The 20,425-nt window shown below is 43.6% G+C and overlaps 2 protein-coding genes and 1 pseudogene across 4 annotated transcripts in view; all 3 read right to left on the reverse strand.

The window, feature by feature from the left end:
• LOC129858104 (palmitoyltransferase ZDHHC5-B-like) overlaps nt 1-3,376 on the reverse strand; it is a 21,997-nt gene extending 18,621 nt beyond the window's left edge. For 2 of the 3 annotated variants that reach the window (XR_008759980.1, XM_055927066.1), the window contains exon 1: nt 3,074-3,375. The gene's annotated coding sequence lies outside the window, so the exon portion shown is untranslated. Of the gene's footprint in view, nt 1-3,073 lie in introns of all 3 variants that reach the window. The other variant, XR_008759981.1, reaches the window with a different exon arrangement.
• Nucleotides 3,377-5,725: 2,349 nt separating this feature from the next.
• Nucleotides 5,726-11,384, reverse strand: LOC129858109 (polyribonucleotide 5'-hydroxyl-kinase Clp1-like). The gene is made up of 6 exons (XM_055927071.1): nt 11,295-11,384; nt 9,244-9,509; nt 9,003-9,110; nt 8,713-8,832; nt 8,346-8,483; nt 5,726-6,647 (listed from the first exon to the last, which is right to left on the reverse strand). The coding sequence occupies exons 2-6, from the start codon at nt 9,505-9,507 to the stop codon at nt 5,952-5,954; spliced, it is 1,326 nt and encodes a 441-aa protein (XP_055783046.1). The 5' UTR covers nt 9,508-9,509; nt 11,295-11,384; the 3' UTR covers nt 5,726-5,951.
• Nucleotides 11,385-11,476: 92 nt separating this feature from the next.
• On the reverse strand, nt 11,477-13,269 carry LOC129858110 (selenoprotein H-like; annotated as a pseudogene).
• Between the last annotated feature and the right edge of the window lie 7,156 nt (nt 13,270-20,425).

Genomic DNA, 20,425 nt, shown 5'->3' on the forward strand with positions numbered 1-20,425 from the left:
CCAAGTGAATCTAGTCCAATATGGCCACATACAGCTGGTTGGCAGCCATAATAGAAATGGCTATCAGGGAGGTAATGGACAAAATCTGTGATGGCACTATAGCCAAAAGTACTTATTTTGACATGCTCTAGCTGTGTGTGAAATCAAAGTCAAACATTTTTTCATGTAGTCACTGTCCGTGATTGGACTCCCAATCACGGCCAGATGTGATGCAGCCTAGATTCGAACCAGGTACTGCAGTGACCCCTCTTGCACAGCAGACATTTTATTAACCTGTCTAGGATCAGCGTGCCGCTAGCGGCACTCCCCCCCCCCCCCCACTGAAAAACCAGTGCCGCGAAATTCAAAAAAAATATTTTTTTAAAATATTTAACTTTCACACATTAAAGTCCAATACAGCTAATGAAAGACACAGATCTTATGAATCCAGTCAACATTTCCGATTTTTAAAATGTTTTACAGGGAAGACACAATATGTAAAGATGTACATCTATTACCTAAAAACACATTAGCATATTCCACCATCTTTTATTTGTCCACCAACACCAGTAGCCATCACCAATTCGGCTAAACTAAGATATTTATAGCCCCTAACCAACAAAAAAACTCATTAGATGACAGTCTGATAACATATTTATGGTATGGGATAGGTTTTGTTAGAAAAAAGTGCATATTTCAGGTAGATGGCATAGTTTACAATTGCACCCACCATCACAAATGGACTAGAATAATTACAATGAGCAACGTGTTTACCTAACTACTAATCATCAAACATTTCGTAAAAATACACAGCATACACGAATCGAAAGACACAGATCCTGTGAATACAGACAATATTTCAGATTTTCTAAGTGTCTTACAGCGAAAACACAATAAATCGTTATATTAGCTTAGCACATAGCAATTAGCAGCCCAGCATTGATTCTAGCCAAAGTGAGCGATAAAAGTCAACATCGCCAAAAGATATTAATTTTTTCACTAACCTTCTCAGAATTCTTCCGATGACACTCCTGTAACATCACATTACAACATGCATATACAGTTTGATCGAAAATGTTTATATTTAGCCACCAAAATCATGGTTAGACAATGTGAAATGTAGACAAGCTGGTAAAGAAAACGTCCTTGCGCCACTTAGACAGTGATCTACTCTTATACATAAATACTCATAAACGTGACTAAAAAATATAGGGTGGACAGGGATTGATAGACAATTTAATTCTTAATACAATTGCGTTATTACATTTTTTAATTTATCCTTACTTTTCAATACAGTTTGCGCCAAGCGAAGCTACGTCAAAAAACATGGCGTCCTAAGCCACTAAAATGTTTCGACAGAAACACGATTTATCATAATAAAAATGTCCTACCTTGAGCTGTTCTTCCATCAGTATCTTGGGCAAAGGATCCTTTCTTGGGAGAAATCGTCTTTTGGTGGAAAGCTGTCCTCTTGCCATGTGGAAATGTCAACTACGTTCGGGATGAACTGAAAAGCGTGACCAACTTTTCACATCGTTGCAAAAATAAATGTCCCAAAATCGCACTAAACGGATATAAATTGCTATAAAACGCTTTAAATTAACTACTTTGTGATGTTTGTAACTCCTATAACGAGTGAAAAGATGACCGGAGAAATATAACAGGCTAAACTAATGCTTGGAACAGGAGAGGGTCGGTGTCTTCCACGCGCGTTACGCAGCAAGAAAAGACTTGCTAGCTAAAGGTTTTTTTCATTTGTAGGGCCTGTGAACGAGCAATCGAGCCCGTTGGAATCGTCATCACGTAAAGGCATCCAGGGGAAGACGTAAGAAGTGTCCGTATAGTCATAGCAACGACAGTGCCCGTTTAAATGACTTCAGAAAAGTGGCCAACGTTTCTCAAATCTGACTCCATGTCAGGGAAATTGCTGTAGAATGGGCTCTGTTCCACTTAGAGACAAAATTTCAACTCCTATAGAAACTATAGACTGTTTTCTATCCAATAATAATAATAATATGCATATTGTACGATCAAGGATTTTGTGGGAAGCCGTTTAAAAAATTAGCCACATTAGCATAAATAGTCTAAACAGCGCCCCCATCCCCAACAGGTTTTAAAATGGTCCCCCTGGTTGAATGATAGGCTTCCCAGACTGCCTCCAATCTTTAAAGTTTTACTTAAGGTATTTAGTATGTGTAACAAGTTCACTAATTGTATCATAAAATGCACGATTGAGTATATTTTGTTCTTATTCGCTGGACTATATAATGGAACCTGAGTATCAATCTTAAACAACCCAGCTAGTTAGCGAAAAACTCTACACCCCCTATGACAGAGGTGCAAAGGTACATACCGATACAATCAACACCTGACATTGAATATATTATATACAGATTTTGTATTTCTAAGTGAACAGCGCCCATATTAGCACCAGAACAGCCCTAGCCTTCTCTACACAGACTGTATCTGTGAAAGGCTGCTGGAGGTTGATGAACGAGTGTATGTGCCCCACTCAATTAGCAGACGACTAATAATCTTTATGCAACACACACACAGTAAATCTCCCCTACTTCATTGCCTGTTAATCCTGAAATCTCCCCGTTCACAGTACCCTGCCTCTACTCCAGCCAGTGTCATGCCATTGTCACGTTAGCTAGTAAGCCATCTTTTTCAGCATTGCCGTACACCTGACCATAATCAAATTTCCAAACATACGGACTGTGAGTGACGTCGAGTCTGTCAGACAGTACCTCTCTTCTATCAAATCTGTTCGATTACATGTTCCATCAATGTTAAACACAGCTAGCTAACGTTGGACTCGGCCGGGTATGCTAGGTAACTAGCTACCTACGCTATCAAGATATTGTACTTGTCCTAACCTGCAAATGTGACAAAATGACAAGAGGCTAATACAACGCATTGAGAGCCGTTGTGAAACTGCAAAAAATCCAATGGACTAACGTTAGCTAGCTAACGTTAGCCAAGGCAGGGTAAGTTTGTTTGATCACCGCTTGAGACAGTACAACTATAAACTGTCAGTTAAATGAGCTACTTAGATATTATTGGACAAAGCAGTTCACCAAACAAGCCATACCTGACGTCCAGGGCTGATGTTTTCAAGTACTTAAGGGTGCGTTTCGGTCCCGAGGCTAATTGCTAGTATGCTAGGCCAATGTTGGAATCCCGGAACTGCCCTCACTCCATTAATTTGGGACATTTGTCCAATCAGTGATTGAGATTAGCGTCATTCCCGGTGAGTCTGCGCTCCTTGTTCTATCTGTGGAGTCGGTGTGGCCTTGGGCGGGGATTACAGACATATTTTGAAAGCTTTCAACATGCCAGAGGTCGCTCGGGATAGTGGTCCCGTTATCTGAAGCAGGTTACAGTTTTGCAACAGAGGCACATCACGTCTGAGTACCAGGCTGTATAGCTATCATTCCACTCCTGTCATTTGCGAAAGAGACTGGCCTTTCAACGTTTAATATCTAGCTATGCATCCTGATTTCCGACGGATTTGCTCATTGGTTGTTGGAAATAACATTAATATTTTGGCAACGTGTGGAGCCTAGAAAATAGAATTAGAAGCTGTTAACCACACAAGTTGTTGTATTTTGTGATTGGAATTGCAGTATGTGGAGTAACTACAATGTTCTTGATCCATCCTCAGTCTTCTCTTATCACAGCCATTAAAACTCAGTAACTGTTTTAAAGTCACAATTGGCCTCATGGTGAAATCCCTGAGTTAGGAAGGACACGTGTATCTTTGTAGGGACTGTCCAAAGTGAAATGAATGATTTCACCATGCTCAAACGGATATTCAAGGTGTGCTTTTTTTTCTCCCATCTACCAATATGTGCATATCAAATCAAATTATATGTCACATGCGCCGAATACCTTACCGTGAAATGCTTACTTACAAGCCCTTAACCAACAATGCAGTTCAATAAAATATTTACTTAATTAAGTGAGAAAAAAATGGAATCAATCAAAAAACAAAATAAATTTACATAACAATAACAAAGCTATATACAAAGGGTACCGGTACCGAGTCAATGTGCGGGGGTACTTCTTTGCGAGGCATTGGAAAACCTCCATGGTCTTTGTGGTTGAATCTGTGTTTGAAATGCACTTCTCGACTGAGGGACCTTACAGATAATTGTATGTTTGGGGTACAGATATGAAGTAGTCATACATTTTTTAAATGTTAAACACTATTATTGCACACGGAGTGAGTCCATATAATGTATTACTTGTTAAGCACATCTTACTCGTGAACTTATTTAGGCTTGCCATAACAAAGGGGTTGATTATTGACTCAAGACATTTCATATTTTCATTTGTAATTAATTTGTAAACATTTCTAAAAACATAATTCCACTTTGACATAATGGGGCATTGTGTGTAGGCCAGCGACACAAAATCTCAATTTAATACATTTTAAATTCAGGTTGTACACAACAAAATGTGGGAAAAAATCAAGGGGGTGTGAATACTTTCTGTAGACACTGTATCAAACTTTTTATGAACTACTGAAAGATCCATTACTACCATGTTTTAATTACTGGTATTTAAATGGCATACTGTCACACACACAAAAATAGAGACTGATCTCTTTCCTACTAAAGCAGTAGCTAGGGTGGGTGATACAAAGACCCAGTCTCTTAAAAAAAATGGAGGCCCCTGTTTATAAACAGATTCATGTCAAGCCCTGCATGTTGTGTCATGGAATGTAGGCCTACATTGAATACCACACATTAGCTTCTACTGTAGGCTGAATGATAGAACAGCTATTTCCATGTCAAAATGTTATGAACACATTTTCTCTATTGTGTTTGATGGTTGGTCACTCTGGTAGGCCTACATTATGATCAAATAGTCACAGTAGCCTACATGACCACTGTCTGAAACTGTAACTTTTAAAGCGGGTACAGCCTCAGTGTTCACAGTAAACGTGCACTTGAAGTTGCACAACATTTCCCCAATGTTCAAGTTTGTAGTCAGTAGACCTGAAATTTGGTCAGTGCCAAAAGAAATTTGAGGGAACATTGCCCCTCACCCTTCAATGTTGTGATGCAAAAATATTGGTAAAATGTATTGCTCATAGAATAAAAAACATCTGCCCTGACATTATTCATCACTATAAAATTGAATTCTTAAAATTAATCAAGACAACTACTAGAAATAATGGAAAACTATGAGAATGTAGGAAAACCAGGTATAATCTTTATAATAATCAGATTTTGAGAAAGCATTTGATATAGTGATATACATCTAGAATCTGTTAAGTGGCTGGATTTTTTTCAACTTTGGAGAATCTCTCATAAAATGGGTCAAAGTCATGTACAACAATCCTTTATGTAAAACAATAAATAACGGTTACTTCGCTGAGAACGTTGAATTGTCAAGAGGCGTAAAACAAGGTTGCCCTCTGACACCATACCTATTTATTATGGTCATTGAATTGTTAGCTTCAAAATCTAATGATTAAGGGCCTAAAAATATAAGGGATTAGAGATAAAAGTATCAATGTACTCTGATGCTTTCTCAATCTTCATCCTTGAAGGGCCTCATTGAGGACCTGGATAATTAAATTAATGATAGAATATATTTGAGGGTTGAAGGAAGACCAGTCTTTGGAATATGGTACAGAGTACAAGGAATGGAATGTTAGCTAAGATTGGTACCCAGGTTCAATCTAAAACAATGCTGGAGTGAATGTATGTAGCTACACACCACAGAGGCAAAATAAGATGCAACAGAGGAACATTTTATTAAAATCACAATAAAAAAACATTCATAACCAAACAGTCTCGTGTGGAAAACAACTCTTGAGAGACCATATAGAAAAACACTCACCAGTTATACTGCTCTGCTGCCCCAAACACAGTGCCAATGAAATTAAACTCCTCTTGACAAAGCCATCAGGGATTTCAGCCATTCAGCATTTCTCTGTCTTCTCCCTCTCTCCTCCTCTATTTGAGGTCGATGAAGCGAATGTCCATGATGAGCAGTGTGTGTCTGGGGAGGGGTCTGGGGGCGGGCGAGAGCACGGTCATCACCTGTGCCTGTGTGTCTACGTTAGTCACCACAATGAACCCACACACCGGGCTCTCCAGCACACCCCTGCGCACCCCTCCAGCTCCCTCCTCCCCCTCATCGGCACAGCTTACGCTCAGCACGTGGTGTGTGAGGTCACGACCGGGCGTCACAGGGACTAGCTTCAGCTGGGTGTCGTCCTGCGACATGCCAAGCGGCAGGCATGAGTCCGGGATGGAAGGCGCTCCGATTTTGTAGATGCGCACATCAGAAAAGCGCACGTCGAAAGCGTGAGGGAAGAACAAGGCACTGCGAAAACCGTAGAAGTACTCCCGGATCTTCTCGTCCCGAGATTCACGCCGGCAGTCTTTGGAGCGCTCCACGACCCCTCCGGATTTGGGTAGCAGCACAACTCGGACGAAGTGCGGTAGGTCCCGCTTCAACTCGTTGTAAAGCCTCTCCTGGTCCAGCACCAGAACCACATCCACCTGGAAGGCTGAGGCACAGTGGACCAGGGCCTGGTAGCCAGAACCCTTCACCCAGCCACAGGTGTTGATGATGCAGCCGCCCACACTGGCCTTCCTGTTTTCCTCACAGCGCTGGGAGAACACTTCGGCCAGACACGACGTCAACTAGGAGGGAGAGTGGGAGAGAGAGATGGAGCGAAATGGAGGGGGAGTGAGAGAAAGGTAGAAATGGGGAGGGGCGAGAGAGATTATACGCCAGGCAAAATGTCAACCACAAAGTTATGGATTAATAAACTCAGCAAAAAAAGAAACGTCCTCTCACTGTCAACTGCGTTTATTTTCAGGAAACTTAAGATGTGTAAATATTTGTATGAACATAACAAGATTCAACAACTGAGACATAAACTGAACAAGTTCCACAGACATCTGACTAACAGAAACTGAATCATGTGTCCCTGAACAAAGGGGGGGTCAAAATCAAAAGTAACAGTCAGTATCTGGTGTGGCCACCAGCTGCATTAAGTACTGCAGTGCATCTACTCCTCATGGACTGCACCAGATTCTAGTTCTAGCTGTGAGCTGTTACCCCACTTTTCCACCAAGGCACCTGCAAGTTCCCAAACATTTCTGGGGGGAATGGCCCTAGCCCTCACCCTCCGATCTAACAGCTCTCAGACGTGCTCAATGGGATTGAGATCTGGGCTCTTGGCTGGCCATGGCAGAACACTGACATTCCTGTCTTGCAGGAAATCACACACAGAACGATCACACACAGACAACAGATTTTTACCTTGTCAGCTCGGGGATTCGATCTTGCAACCTTTCGGCTACAAGTCCACGCTCTAACCACTAGGCTACCTGCCGCCCTGAAGGGTACCACATGAGGGAGGAGGATGTATTCCCTGTAATGCACAGCGTTGAGATTACCTGCAATGACAACACGCTCAGTCCGATGATGCTGTGACACACCGCCCCAGACCATGACGGACCCTCCACCTCGATCCCGCTCCAGAGTACAGGCCCCGGTGTAACGCGCATTCCTTCGATGATAAACACAAATGCGACCATCACTCCTGGTGAGACAAAACCACGACTCATCAGTGAAGAGCACTTTTTGCCAGTCCCGTCTGGTCCAGCGACGGTGGGTTTGTGCAAATAGGCGACGTTGTTGCCGGTGATGTCTGGTGAGGACCTACCTTACAACAGGCCTACAAGCCCTCAAACCAGCCTCTCTCAGCCTATTGCAGACAGTCTGAGCACTGATGGAGGGATTGTGCGTTCCTGGTGTAACTCGGGCAGTTGTTGTCATCCTGAACCTGTTCCGCAGGTGTGATGTTCGGATGTACCGATCCTGTGCAGGTGTTGTTACACGTGGTCTGACACTGCGAGGTTGGTCAGCTGTCCGTCCTGTCTCCTTGTAGCGCCGTCTTAGGCGTCTCACAGTACGGACATGGCAATTTATTGCACTGGCCACATCTACAGTCCTTATGCCTCCTTGCAGCATGCCAAAGGCACATTAATGCAGATGAGCAGCGACCCTGGGCATCTTTCTTTTGGTGTTTTTCAGAGTCAGTAGAAAGGCCTCTTTAGTGTCCTAAGTTTTCATAACTATGAGCTTAATTGCCTACCGTCTGTAAGCTGTTAGTGTCTTAACGACCGTTCCACAGGTGCATGTTCATTAATTGTTCATGGTTTATTGAACAAGCATGGGGAACAGTGTTTAAACCCTTTACAATGAAGATCTGTGAAGTTATTTGGATTGTTACGAATTATCTTTGGAGTCCTGAAAAAGGGACGTTTCTTTTTTTGCTGAGTTTATAACCTCTATGGTTAGGGTATTAGGTTATCTGTCTCATCTTTCACCTTGTTGTAGAGTTTGATGTTGGTTCCTGGAGTGGTGGAACCAAAGTGGTAGACCAGCGGAGCCTGTACGGAGTACCCCTCCTCCACGTCAGCCGGACGCTCAATACACAGTGCTGACATTGTGCCCGGGACTGACACCTGACAGGAATGCATCATGGTCATCAACATTACTAACCTTAGACACTGCCAGTCAATACAATCACTATATGTAATTATCCTTATTAGCATAATGGCAGTGATAGTAGAGGCAACAGTAGCAATATATTGTATCTACACCACCATCCACAAACACAAAAGATTAATCTGCCTATATACTATTCTCTGTGCATAGTCATTGGTGCTGATGTAGTTGCTTTGTTGATCTCACCCCACTCTGGCCCACATCCAGCTCCACCAGTGTGGGCCTCCTGCCCAGCCTGACAGCGTAGTTCAGCAACAGCCTGCACACCGTTGACTTCCCCACATCTGTAGGCCCCACCACCATTACCTGGGGCACAACGTTGAAGCAACTTTTACACAAGAGAGCGTACAGTGTCTCTGACCAAGGTCCACTTCTCACACACTAACCCAAGTCCACTTCTCTCACACACAAACACTGACCTAAGTCCACTTCACTCAGACAAAAATAGACACATACACACACAGATGAACACTGACCCGTGGTCCCCTCTCGTTGTCTCTCTCCGCCTGTCGTCTCATCTGTTCCAATGCAGTGTGTGCGTTCAGGTAGAGCAGCATGGGTGTGTCCTTTGATATGTACGCCACCTGGGAGAGAGAGATTTACACATTTCTGCATGTCTCTCCTAGCAGTTACAGATAACAATAACAGCTGCTTCAAACAAACACATATCCCTCTCTATTCCTCTCATCCATCTGTTACTCCTCGACAGCCTCTCACCTCTGTCTTCCCCGAGAGAGAAACACTACAGCCCTGCCAGGTAAACACAGCAATCTTGGAACCTGGTCCAAACGTGTACTTCTTGTTGCGGTTGAGCTCAGAGCCAAAGACCTCCGCCAATCCTGTGAGCAGCTCCAGTTGCACCTTCTCCCCGGCCTCCACCTCGAACCGCAGCTCAGTCTCCTTCTCCAGGTCAAACCTCGTCCCCCCGCCACCAGCCACCACTCCCTCCTCACCAGTCTTCTCTGGGCCCTCAGTCACCATTGCTGTACAGACAAAGGTCAGATTTAGCCTGAACAACATTTAATACCTCACCGACATGTCTGTTTCATCTCTGCCATGTACTAAGCTCACTCTGGACAGGATTTAGGTGACTGATTATTAGATGCTGCAATGTCAGATTTCAGTGGTGGTCTCTCATAAGTCATGACACAGGATATGAACATCCCTGGAATGACCTTTGATAGGACAAGCATAGGGCAGAGTGCTTTATTTACAAAAACACTACATGACCAGTTGTATGTGGACACCTGCTTGTCAAACATCTCATTCCAAAATCATGGGCATTAATATGGAGTTGGTCCCCCCTTTGTTGCTATAACAGCCTCCACTCTTCTGGGAAGGCTCTACACTAGATGTTGGAACATTGCTGTGGGGACTTGCTTCCATTCACCCACAAAAGCATTAGTGAGGTCAGGCACTGAGGTTGGGCGATTAGGTCTGGCTCGTAGTCGGTGTTCCAATTCATCCGAAAGGTGTTTGATGGGGTTGAGGTCAGGGCTCTGTGCAGGCCAGTCAAGTTCTTCCACAACGACCTCTACAAACCATTTCTGTATGGACCTCACTTTGTGCATGGGGACATTGTCATGCTGAAATAAGGGCCTTTCCCAAACTGTTTCCACAAAGTTGGAAGCACAGAATCGTCTAGAAGGTATGCTTTGTACAGCATTGTATGCTGTAGCGTTAACATTTATCTTCACTGAAACTAAGGGGCCCGAACCATGAAAAACAGCCCCAGATCATCCCCAGACCTCCTCCACCAAACTTTACAGTTGGCACTAAGCATTCGGGCAGGTAGCGTTCACCTGGCAATCACCAAACCCAGAATCGTCCGTTGACTGCCAGATGGTGAAGCGTGATTCATCACTCCAGAGAACACGGTTCCACTGCTCCAGAGTCCAATGGCGGCGAGCTTTACACCACTCCAGCCGAAGCTATGCTGCTTGGCCATGAAAAACCAATTTCATGATGCTCCCGATGAACAATTATTGTGCTGACGTTGCTTCCAAAGGCAGTTTGTTACTTGGTAGTGAGTGCTGCAACTGAGGGTTTTTACGTGCTACACGCGTCTGCACTTGGCGTTCCCGTTCTGTGAGCTTGTGTGGCCTACCACTTCGCGGCTGAGCCGTTATTGCTCTTAAACATTTCCAGTTCAAATTAACAGAGCTTACAGTTGACCGGGGTAGCTCTCACAGGGCAGAAATTTGACTGACTTGTTGGAAAGGTGGCATCCTATGATGGTGCCATGTTGAATGTCACAGAGCTCTTCCTTAAGGACATTCTACTGCCTATGTTGTCCATTGGAGATTGCATGCTTGTTCTCGATTTTATACACCTGTCAGCAAAGGGTGTGGCTGAAATAGCCGAATCCACTCATTTGAAGGGGTGTCCACATACTTGTATATATAATGTAGAAGGCTCGGTTATAGGCCATGGCTGGAGGGCACTGTGCCAATCCAATCATTATTCAGCACTTATCATACATGTTGAGAAGCTACAAATGCGTTAATCAAGAGGAGTGTTTCTTTCTACCTTTTTATAGTAACTTGAAAAAGCTAACGTTAGGTACAAACTCCAATATCATGCGAAAAGTAAACAATACTCGAGTGCTCAAAGCTAGATAGATGCAGTTCAATTAGCTAGCTAATGTTAGCGTGTAGGCTAGCTATCTGACAATGCCTGGTTAGAATGGTACCGGCGATAACCTGCTGAAAACAAATATCTAAGTAGTTATTAGTATATGTGACCGCCTTACTACACTTGTTACTTACTTAGAAATGGGGACGTTATAGTTCGTCCTAAGTGTTCAAACTTTCTACCACGACAGACGATTGATACTAGTCGCACAAATATGACGTCATGTTTTATAAAGAACTAATTAGCGTTTGCATTTCGGTAGTTAACTCATAAAATTGAAAATATTGGTTGAATTTCAACAAAGTATGAAATCAGGTTGGTTTAAAATGTAGCGCATTTATTTTGACAGGCACAACTTTATGCACATATTCCATACTTTTCTAAACAAAGAATGACACAGAAGAAGAGTATAGAAACAGTGTTATTCTCCATAGAAAAAAATATTAAAACACATTAGACTTAACCAGTGAATACTCAGCAACAGCAGCAAATATATTGTTATCCAGCGTTTCCCAAACGGTTAAAGAGTAAACCCCCAGGGTAAACAAGCCAACTCAATGCGTGTGTATCAAGCCAGTTTTTGTCACAGTGTGGTCATTATTATGGACAGATATTATTTTTAAGGTGATACTCAGGGAATACACTGACAGTATACTGAAAATATTTTGTGAACCACCACTGTACAATAACCTAATAGAGGAAATGTGATGCACTTCAGAGAGATACCACTAGATGTCACCGTGTATCCAGGCCAGAGGAGCTTGACGCTTGGGTCATCAGAGGACAGACTGGGGAGCAACCCCGTTGGTCAGTCCCCATCATTCTGCGTCCAGTTTCCAAAACCTAGAGGAACAGCTGGAAACCACAAGAATAAATAAAGTAGAAACTAAGATTATTGTTCACAAAAAATATTTGGGAAAGGTGGTCATTCTCACAATAGTTGAGTTATGTAAAGCCATCTAACTATCAGTAGGCCATCATTGTAAATAAGAATGTTCTCAACTGACTTGCCTCGTTAAATAAAGGTTGAATAATATACAAATCAGGGCAGTCCAAAATACAGACCTTCACTGGATCTCTATTCGTTTTTCAGTGCCTCCTCCAGGGCTGCAACCACAATGGCAGGCTCAGGGAACTTCAGCCTGGCAGGTGGGCCTAGCTTTATGCCTGTCCAGAGGCACACCTCTACAGGAAGGAAAGAAGAATGATTTATACAAAATAAAGGACAGCTTCTGGTTGCCTCTGTGTCATGCCAAAGATAAACAATATGCTCTGTATTCCCGGACACCCGGAAACAGGCCCCATGAGAGTAGAATTGTTCATAACATGACCTGGAGGAACACACCTTTCCCTCCCTCCACAAGTGTGACCTCCAGGCTTTTCTTGCGGGGTTTCTGGGGGTTCAGAACCACAACGAGGTCTGGGCGGGCAGCCAGGAGGGCATCTCGCACCCCCTCAGCACACCGTCTGTACACGTATCAGCTCTTACTGCAGAATGACAGTCGCAACTCACTATTACAAGTTTTTATTTTCAGAGGCAATTTGTCAAAGACTTAAAAGTGGTCTGTTCCTTTCCTGTATATTGAGATTATCCAGATGGTACCGATAGAAATGCAATTGTTTGGTTATGGGAATAAGGTTATGTGAATATGGAACTCCGACTCAATTATTTTACCTAAATTAATGTGTGTGTTGTCCTAAAAGTGGTAATATTCTTTAGGGGGTGGCTGTGGATATCCCAATACTCACCAGTGTTCAATGACCACCCTCTGGCCCTCTGTAGCAGTCTCCGTTTCCCCCACTCTTTTACCCCTCTTTCGTTCGATGACCAAAGTCTCCTCCTCAGTCTCTGCTTTGTTGTTTGCCTTGCGCTTCGATCCTCGACCTGTCCAGAACAAATATAAGGTTAGTACTTCAATAAAATAATCACGGCACATCTATCATTAGGCTACTTCCTAACTACTGGTTATGAGGGAAATACTCAAATGGAAAAGCTGTCGCCCGACCTGTTTTAAAACGAGCCGCCATTGTTGATATTGATTCAGCTTGCATAACGTCAAACTTCGGCGCGCATGTTGCGCTGCTTTTGTAATGGACTATTCCAAAATTCAATCGAAGGGGTTTAACATTTTGCCGACAAAACCCATTCATTGAAAGGGGCGATCAACTTCAGATTTTCAGCCAATAAATAACTATTTACAGTGCATTCCGAAAGTATTCAGACCCCTTGACTTTTTCAAAATTGTGCTACGTTACAGCCTTATTCTAAAATCCCCCTCATTAATCTATACACAATACCCCATAATGACAAAGCTGAAATATCTTATTTACATGAGTATTCAGACCCTTTGCTATGAGACTCGAAATTGAGCTCAGGTGCATCTTGTTTCCATTGATCATCCTTGAGCTGTTTCTACGACTTGACTGGAGTCCACCTGTGGTAAATTGAACTGATTGGACATGATTTGGAAAGGCACACACCTGTCTATATAAGGTCCCACAGTTGACAGTGCATGTCAGAGCGGAAAAAAAAACAAGCCACGAGGGCAAAGGATTGTGTCGAGGCACAGATCTGGGGGAAGTGTACCAAAAATGTCTGCAGCATTGAAGGTCCAAGAACACAGTGGCCTCATCATTCTTAAATGTAAGATATTTGGAACAACCAAGACTCTTCCTAGAGCTGGCCGCCCGGCCAAACTGAGCAATTGGGGGAGAAGGGCCTTGGTCAGGGAGGTGACCAAGAACCTGTTGATCACTCTGCCAACGCTCCAGTTCCTTTGTGGAGATTGGAGAACCTTCCAGAAGGACAACCATCTCTGCAGCACTCCACCAGTCAGGCCTTTACGGTGGTGGCCAGATGGAAGCCACTCATCAGTAAAATACACATGACAGCCTGCTTGGAGTTTGCCTGAAGGACTCAGACCATGAGAAACAAGATTCTCTGGTTTTATGAAACCAAGATTGAACTCCTTGGCCTGAATGCCAAGTGTCACGTCTGGACGAAACCTGGCACCATACCTACGGTGAAGCATGGTGGTGGCTGCATCATGCTGTGGGGATGTTTTTCAGCGGCAGGGACTGGGAGACTAGTCAGGATAAGGAAAAGATGAACAGAGTAAAGTACAGCGAGATCCTTGATGAAAACCTGCTCCAGAGCTCTCAGGACCTGACTGGGGTGAAGGTTCACCTTCCAACAGGACAACAACCCTAAGCACACAGCCAAGACAACGCAGGAGTCGCTTCAGGACAATTCTCTGAATGTCCTTGAGTGGCCCAGCCAGAGCTCGGACTTGAACCTGATCGAACATCTCTGGAGACCTGAAAATGGTTGTACAGTGACAATTGCCATCCAACCGAACAGAGCTTGAGAGGATCTGCAGAGAATAATGGGAGAAACTCCACAAATACAGGTGTGCCAAGCTTGTAGCATCATACCATATATTTTTTTATAAATTTGCAAACATTTCTTAACCTGTTTTTGCATTGTTGTGGGTAGATTAAGGGGTGGGGGGATGATTTAATCAATTTTAGAATAAAGCTGTAATATGGAAACAGGGGTCTGAATACCTTCTAAATGCACTGTAGGTGCCATTACACATGTAGGGCTTAAAATAGCAGTGCTAGAGAGACTGACAGGACATGCATCAAATAAATAATACAAATGTAGGGGTATATCTGGGAGCTAGGATTTCCATTGGCATAAGATAACATCCTAAATATAGAAGTGATGGAAACGTTTGTCCTCTTTTTGCTAAATTTAGGGTTAACTTGAGTAAATATATATATATATCTCAGGAATAGCAGTTGTTAATCCCAAATTACCAGTTGCCTAGTTAAATAAAGGTTAAATAAAAAAATAAATCCATTCACAGCCAGCCGGGCACTTGGAATGTGTCAGACTGAGTGCATGTGTTACATAATCCAAAAGATTCCATGATGCCATAATTTGCCAAAACATAACGCACTGAAGAAAATGTGTAGAAACAATTTTAATTCTTCATCGACAAATATAAAAGCAGATGAAAAATGTTAACGTTATTGAATAACGTGAACACAACTAATAGCAGCAATATTGTAAAAGCGGGACTGTGAGAGACACCATTAGCTGTCACCACGCTTGGCTCATTATAGGAAGGACTTGGGCGCAACCACGTTAGTCAGTCCTCATCATTCTGCATCCAGCTGCTATAAACCCTGGATGACTGGCTGCAAAGAACAAGGGGGAGAATTCACTATTTTAGCAAATATATTTTTATTTTTTAAAATAAATTTTATCCCCTTTTATCCCCTTTTCTCCATTTTTGTGGTATCCAATCGCTAGTAATTACTATCTTGTCTCATCGCTACAAATCCCGTACGGGCTCGGGAGAGACGAAGGTCGAAAGTCATGCGTCCTCCGAAGCACAACCCAACCAAGCCGCACTGCTTCTTTAACACAGCGCGCCTCCAACCCGGAAGCCAGCCGCACCAATGTGTCGGAGGAAACACCGTGGACCTGGCCCCCTTGGTTAGCGCGCACTGCGCCCAGCCCGCCACAGGAGTCGCTGGAGCGCGATGAGACAAGGAAATCCCTACCGGCCTAACCCTCCCTAACCCGGACGACGCTAGCCCAATTGTGCGTCGCCCCACGGACCTCCCGGTCGCGGCCGGCTGCGACAGAGCCTGGGGGCGAACCCAGAGACTCTGGTGGCGCAGTTAGCACTGCGATGCAGTGCCCTAGACAACTGTGCCACCCGGGAGGCCTTGCAAATCATTTTAATGGGATATTTGTTCCAATCAAATAAGTGATTTGCCTTAGAGTGTTTTTCTCTTGGTCTCACTGTTTACTCTCTCGAGTAGCCAAACCCTCTCAACCAGTGTTTATTTCAATGGATTCCTTTCTATTACAGTTTGGGTTAATCTGATTTGAATTTAGTAATTTGAATTGGACATAGGACAACCCACTGAGCTTACACTGGTTGAATCAACGTTGTTTCCATGTCATTTTCAATGTTGAATAGACGTCTGTGTCCAGTGGGAACTATTAAGATTGTGCATATACATACTTCCATCAAATGTTTATTCAGTCTTCAGTGCCACTCCAGGGCAGGAACTACAACTTCAGGCTCAGGGAACTTCAGCTTGCGAGGTGGGCCTTTCTTTATTCCTGACCACAGACATACCTCTGTAGGAAAGGGAATAATTAGACAACAGATGAGACCCAAGGAGAGAAAGACACTTCCCATAGAGGTGTATCCCTGGAAGACAGTACTCCCCTTTCTCTCCAGCATCACTTCAAAACTTTTACTCCGGGGGTTCAGAACCACAATGAGGTCTGGGCGGGCAGCCAGGGCTACTCTGACCCCCTCGGCATTACGCCCGTAAACTCGTCAGCTTTTACTGCAGAAAGACAATTTTTTTTTACAGTTTATGCTTTTCTGCAGGAGAGATGTAGCTTATCCCTTTGCACTTTAAATTGTGTTAACTGGGTAAATGTTGTTAGATTACAATAAGTTATATGCATATGCCACATTATGCAATTTAACTGCCTGGGTCCAATGAATTAATCTTTTGTCATCTTGTCACCCAAATACATTGGGTCTTGTATTGGTGGGTTCAGTTCCAGTTCCCACCAGTGTTGAATGACCACTCTCTGGCCCTCTCTGACAGTCTCCGGGTCGTCTTCCTCTTTTTTTTATACCCCTCTTCCCCTCCACTGCCATGGTCGTCTCCTCTGTCGCCACCTTGGCGCTGGCCTTGCACGTTGAACCCCAACCTGTCCAACAACAGGCAGTGGGGTTAGCTAGATGGTAGTCTAGCAGTTAGAGCGATGGGCCAGTAACCGAAAGGACGCTGGTTCGAATACCAGAGCTGATAAGGTGAAAAATCTGTCAACGTACCCCTAATTTGCTACAGGGGCGACGTAATACTATGGCTGACCCTGTAAAACAACACATTTCAATGCACCTATCTGGTGTATGGGATAATACAGCATTAAATGTATTTAAAAAAAAAATTATAGCTAGCTTCGTCGTTTGTGTTTTAAGTTAGCTAGCTACTGTAAAAGTTAGCAAGCTAACCTGTCCTTACATGTCATAATGTATTTCGGAGTTGTTTTGTGTCTCTACTTTAGTGTCTAGAAAGTTATCTTGTAATTCAGAGACACTTAACTAATTTCATCAGTGCGATTTCATGAATAATCTAGATTTTAAAAGCTTTTGATGTTGTAGGGTTTACCTGCTTTTGCAAGGGACGTTATTGTTGATCTTGCGTAATGATCGAATTTAGGTACGTTTTGTGGGCATGGGAATGGGCTATTCCATTGCGGGGTTGAAGGGGTTGTTCATTTTGATGGCAGACAAAACCATTCCAGAAAATGGGGTTGTGAACTTCGGCTAAGATTCATGGAGATGCTTCTTTCACCTAAAATAGAAGTTGGCTGACACATCTGGGGCACAAAAATGATATTGGATTTGGCAAATATTTTAAATATCTATAAAGGAATATAAGTGCACAGATTGGCAACACAGGGGAGAGGATCAGGTCTGGAAAAAAAAGATAGACATTAATCTCAAGTGGAGAGCATCCAAAACAAGAGAATGGAGGTAAGCCTACAGAAACATGATAGAGAGATGGAGTGAACCAGATGGGTGTGTTTGTGTCCTCTTTCTGCTAAATTGAGAGTAAATATGATATCACAGGAATAGCAGCCCAAATCCCAGAGCCAAACACGTTTCCATTCTTACACAAACAAAGGCTGTCTCAGAGCGAGAGCATCACTTCCATGAGTGCCAAAAAAGAAGGGACTCTCACAAAGAGCGAGGCGAGGTGAGCATGACTCATTTACAGTCACAGACCCACACTCTGTCACAGCCACACATTCTTTCTATCTCTCTCAAACACACACAGGCTATTTCTTTCTCTCAAACACACACAAACTCAGTGTTCTCCTCAGATCCCAGTCTGTCTCAGCCGTCTGGGGGTCTGTATTTTTAGCTCTGAAATGAGCCGATGAGGGGTGTGCAGACCCTCAAACAGATGTACCCTCTTCTCTTTCTCCATCCTTCGATACCCTCTTACCTCACAGTGTGACGCAGGACCAGATGGAGCGAGCCCCTCCCACCACCATCCTCCTTTTGAGTATAGGCCTAGGACACACACAACAGCATGCTGCAAATAGAAACGCAAAGAAAGAGGATCCAAAAGCTGTTCATTACCTAGGGATAGACACTCCACCATACTATGCATGTGAGTATGTGTGTGTATTCTCATTTGCATGCCTACGTACAGTACATGTGTGCGTAAGATATGCTAGTGATTATGATCCAGAAATACACTGAAGATCTTAACACTTCCCTCTCACCTCTTTCTCTCTTCCTCCCTTTCGTCATCATAGACCTGCACTATCTGAACTGCGACTGACTGTGCTGTTATCGCATATGAATGTGAATGCCATTTTACGTAGAGCATCATCCTCTCTATCCAAAGACATGGCAGCCAATCACAGCATGTTCACGCAGCCTCCAGTGGGGTGGAAAAACCTTATAATTCCTCTCTCGCTCGCTTTCTCTCCTTCCACTTGGTGATCTTTCCGGAACTGGAGGTAATTGACCTGACGGTTCATATTACCCTGCTCTGATATAGTAGATAGATCGAAGTGGTCGCATGCGAATGTACAATAATGGATGTTGGTCACATTATTTTTAGCAGCGGGTGTCCTGATACTGCCCTTAGTACTTCATTCTTCCATATTTCAAAGAATAGGAGATACAAATGTAGATAATGTGGTTACACGGCAGCAGATATATGGAGGGCTCAGGGCCTCACAGTGAACCATACAGCTTACCAACAAAACCACCCAGTTGGAATTTAATGAATACATTTCAGCCTCTCTGAACCTCATAACTGTCCTCTAAGCTCTCTGTATTTCTCTCTGGTCCCATTGACGTCATTGGGTGGCTGGGTTTGGGCTCGTTGAATAAGACACCCGTGTGAAGACACACGTCACCAAACAACGCCAACGACACGCCAACTCACAACAACAGACTCCGAGGGCCTAGCTGGGCAGCCAAGACAAGCACTGCCATCTGGTAGCGAGCGAGAGACGGAGGGAGGAGGGGATACAAAAAGAAAGAGGGAGTGAGCAAGTGAGAGAGAAGAATGTGACAAGGATGAAATAAAGGCAGATTGACTGATAGTTTTAAAATGATTCGCAGTACCATAAAAAGACTGACAACTAGACAAAAGAGCAGAAGAAGAAAGAGACATGAAAGATAGAGAGCACAACTGAATATGAGTAGGCGCTCTGCGGCACATACGCATCAAAGTCTATTGCCTTCTAATGGTGTCTCTCTCTCTGTTCCTAGAGCAGAGTTGGTGCTAATGAGCTCCAAACAGACACCTGCAGAGTGCATGGACACATTGTAAAAACATACCGATGATGCGATCATGACATATTATAACACATCAATAAACATGTTATGAACTGTGCTCTCCTTTGTGGAACGAGTGCAGGTATGGAAAGATTTAATAAGAAAGTAATGAGAGAGGGAGGGGTCAGAGAAGACAACATACGTGTGATGATGACTGATGTAGAGTGAGACCAAATTGAGGGAGTGAGTTGTCATCAGAGCGAAGAAGGAGAGAAGTTGAGAGAGAAAGAGGGAGGGAAGGGTGAGAAGAAGCTGAGTTGTGATGAACTGTACCTGTATATATCCTGTAGAGAGGGAGACTTGGATGGAAAAAGAGAGTGAGATAGCTAGGAAACTAACATCTAAATGATTTGAACCCCTCGTGCTAGACAAAAAGTTCTGTGTGCGTGTATACATGCGTGTACATGCGTGTTTGTTTGTCCATCTGTATCTGCATAATTCAAGTGTCAATCTGTTGAAGGGGAGGATTAATTCTGGTGCTAAATGTCACTCTTTCACCCTATCCCATGTCCCCTTACTCACGACCCTCCCTGCCCCAAGCCAACCACATTTTCCAATGTATCATAATTTAGCTGGTAACAGAGCAAAGAAGGAGGTGATCAAGACGTGAGAATGCAGTTCAAATCTCTCTCACACACACACACACACACACACACACACACACACACACACACACACACACACACACACACACACACACACACACACACACACACACACACACACACACACACACACACTCCAAACTCAATAAAAAGAGCTTGAGGGGTTTAAAAGCAGCAGATTAAGACTTTAAATGAGGCCATAATGAAGACTTTAAATGAGGCCATAATTAAGACTTTTGACCTGCTCAG

The sequence above is a fragment of the Salvelinus fontinalis genome, chromosome 6 (genome assembly GCF_029448725.1).
Source record: "Salvelinus fontinalis isolate EN_2023a chromosome 6, ASM2944872v1, whole genome shotgun sequence".
Lineage (NCBI taxonomy): Eukaryota > Metazoa > Chordata > Actinopteri > Salmoniformes > Salmonidae > Salvelinus > Salvelinus fontinalis.

Bases quoted from the DNA above. Each gene is read 5' to 3' on its own strand.
- LOC129858109 (XM_055927071.1), bottom strand. From the start codon at position 9,507: ATGGTGACTGAGGGCCCAGAGAAGACTGGTGAGGAGGGAGTGGTGGCT. The intron at 8,484-8,712 runs GTGAGATCAACA...CATTCCTGTCAG, and splicing joins TGGATGTGGGCCAGAGTGGG to GTGTCAGTCCCGGGCACAAT. The intron at 6,648-8,345 runs GTGAAAGATGAG...TCTCCCTCCTAG, and splicing joins ACATCAAACTCTACAACAAG to TTGACGTCGTGTCTGGCCGA.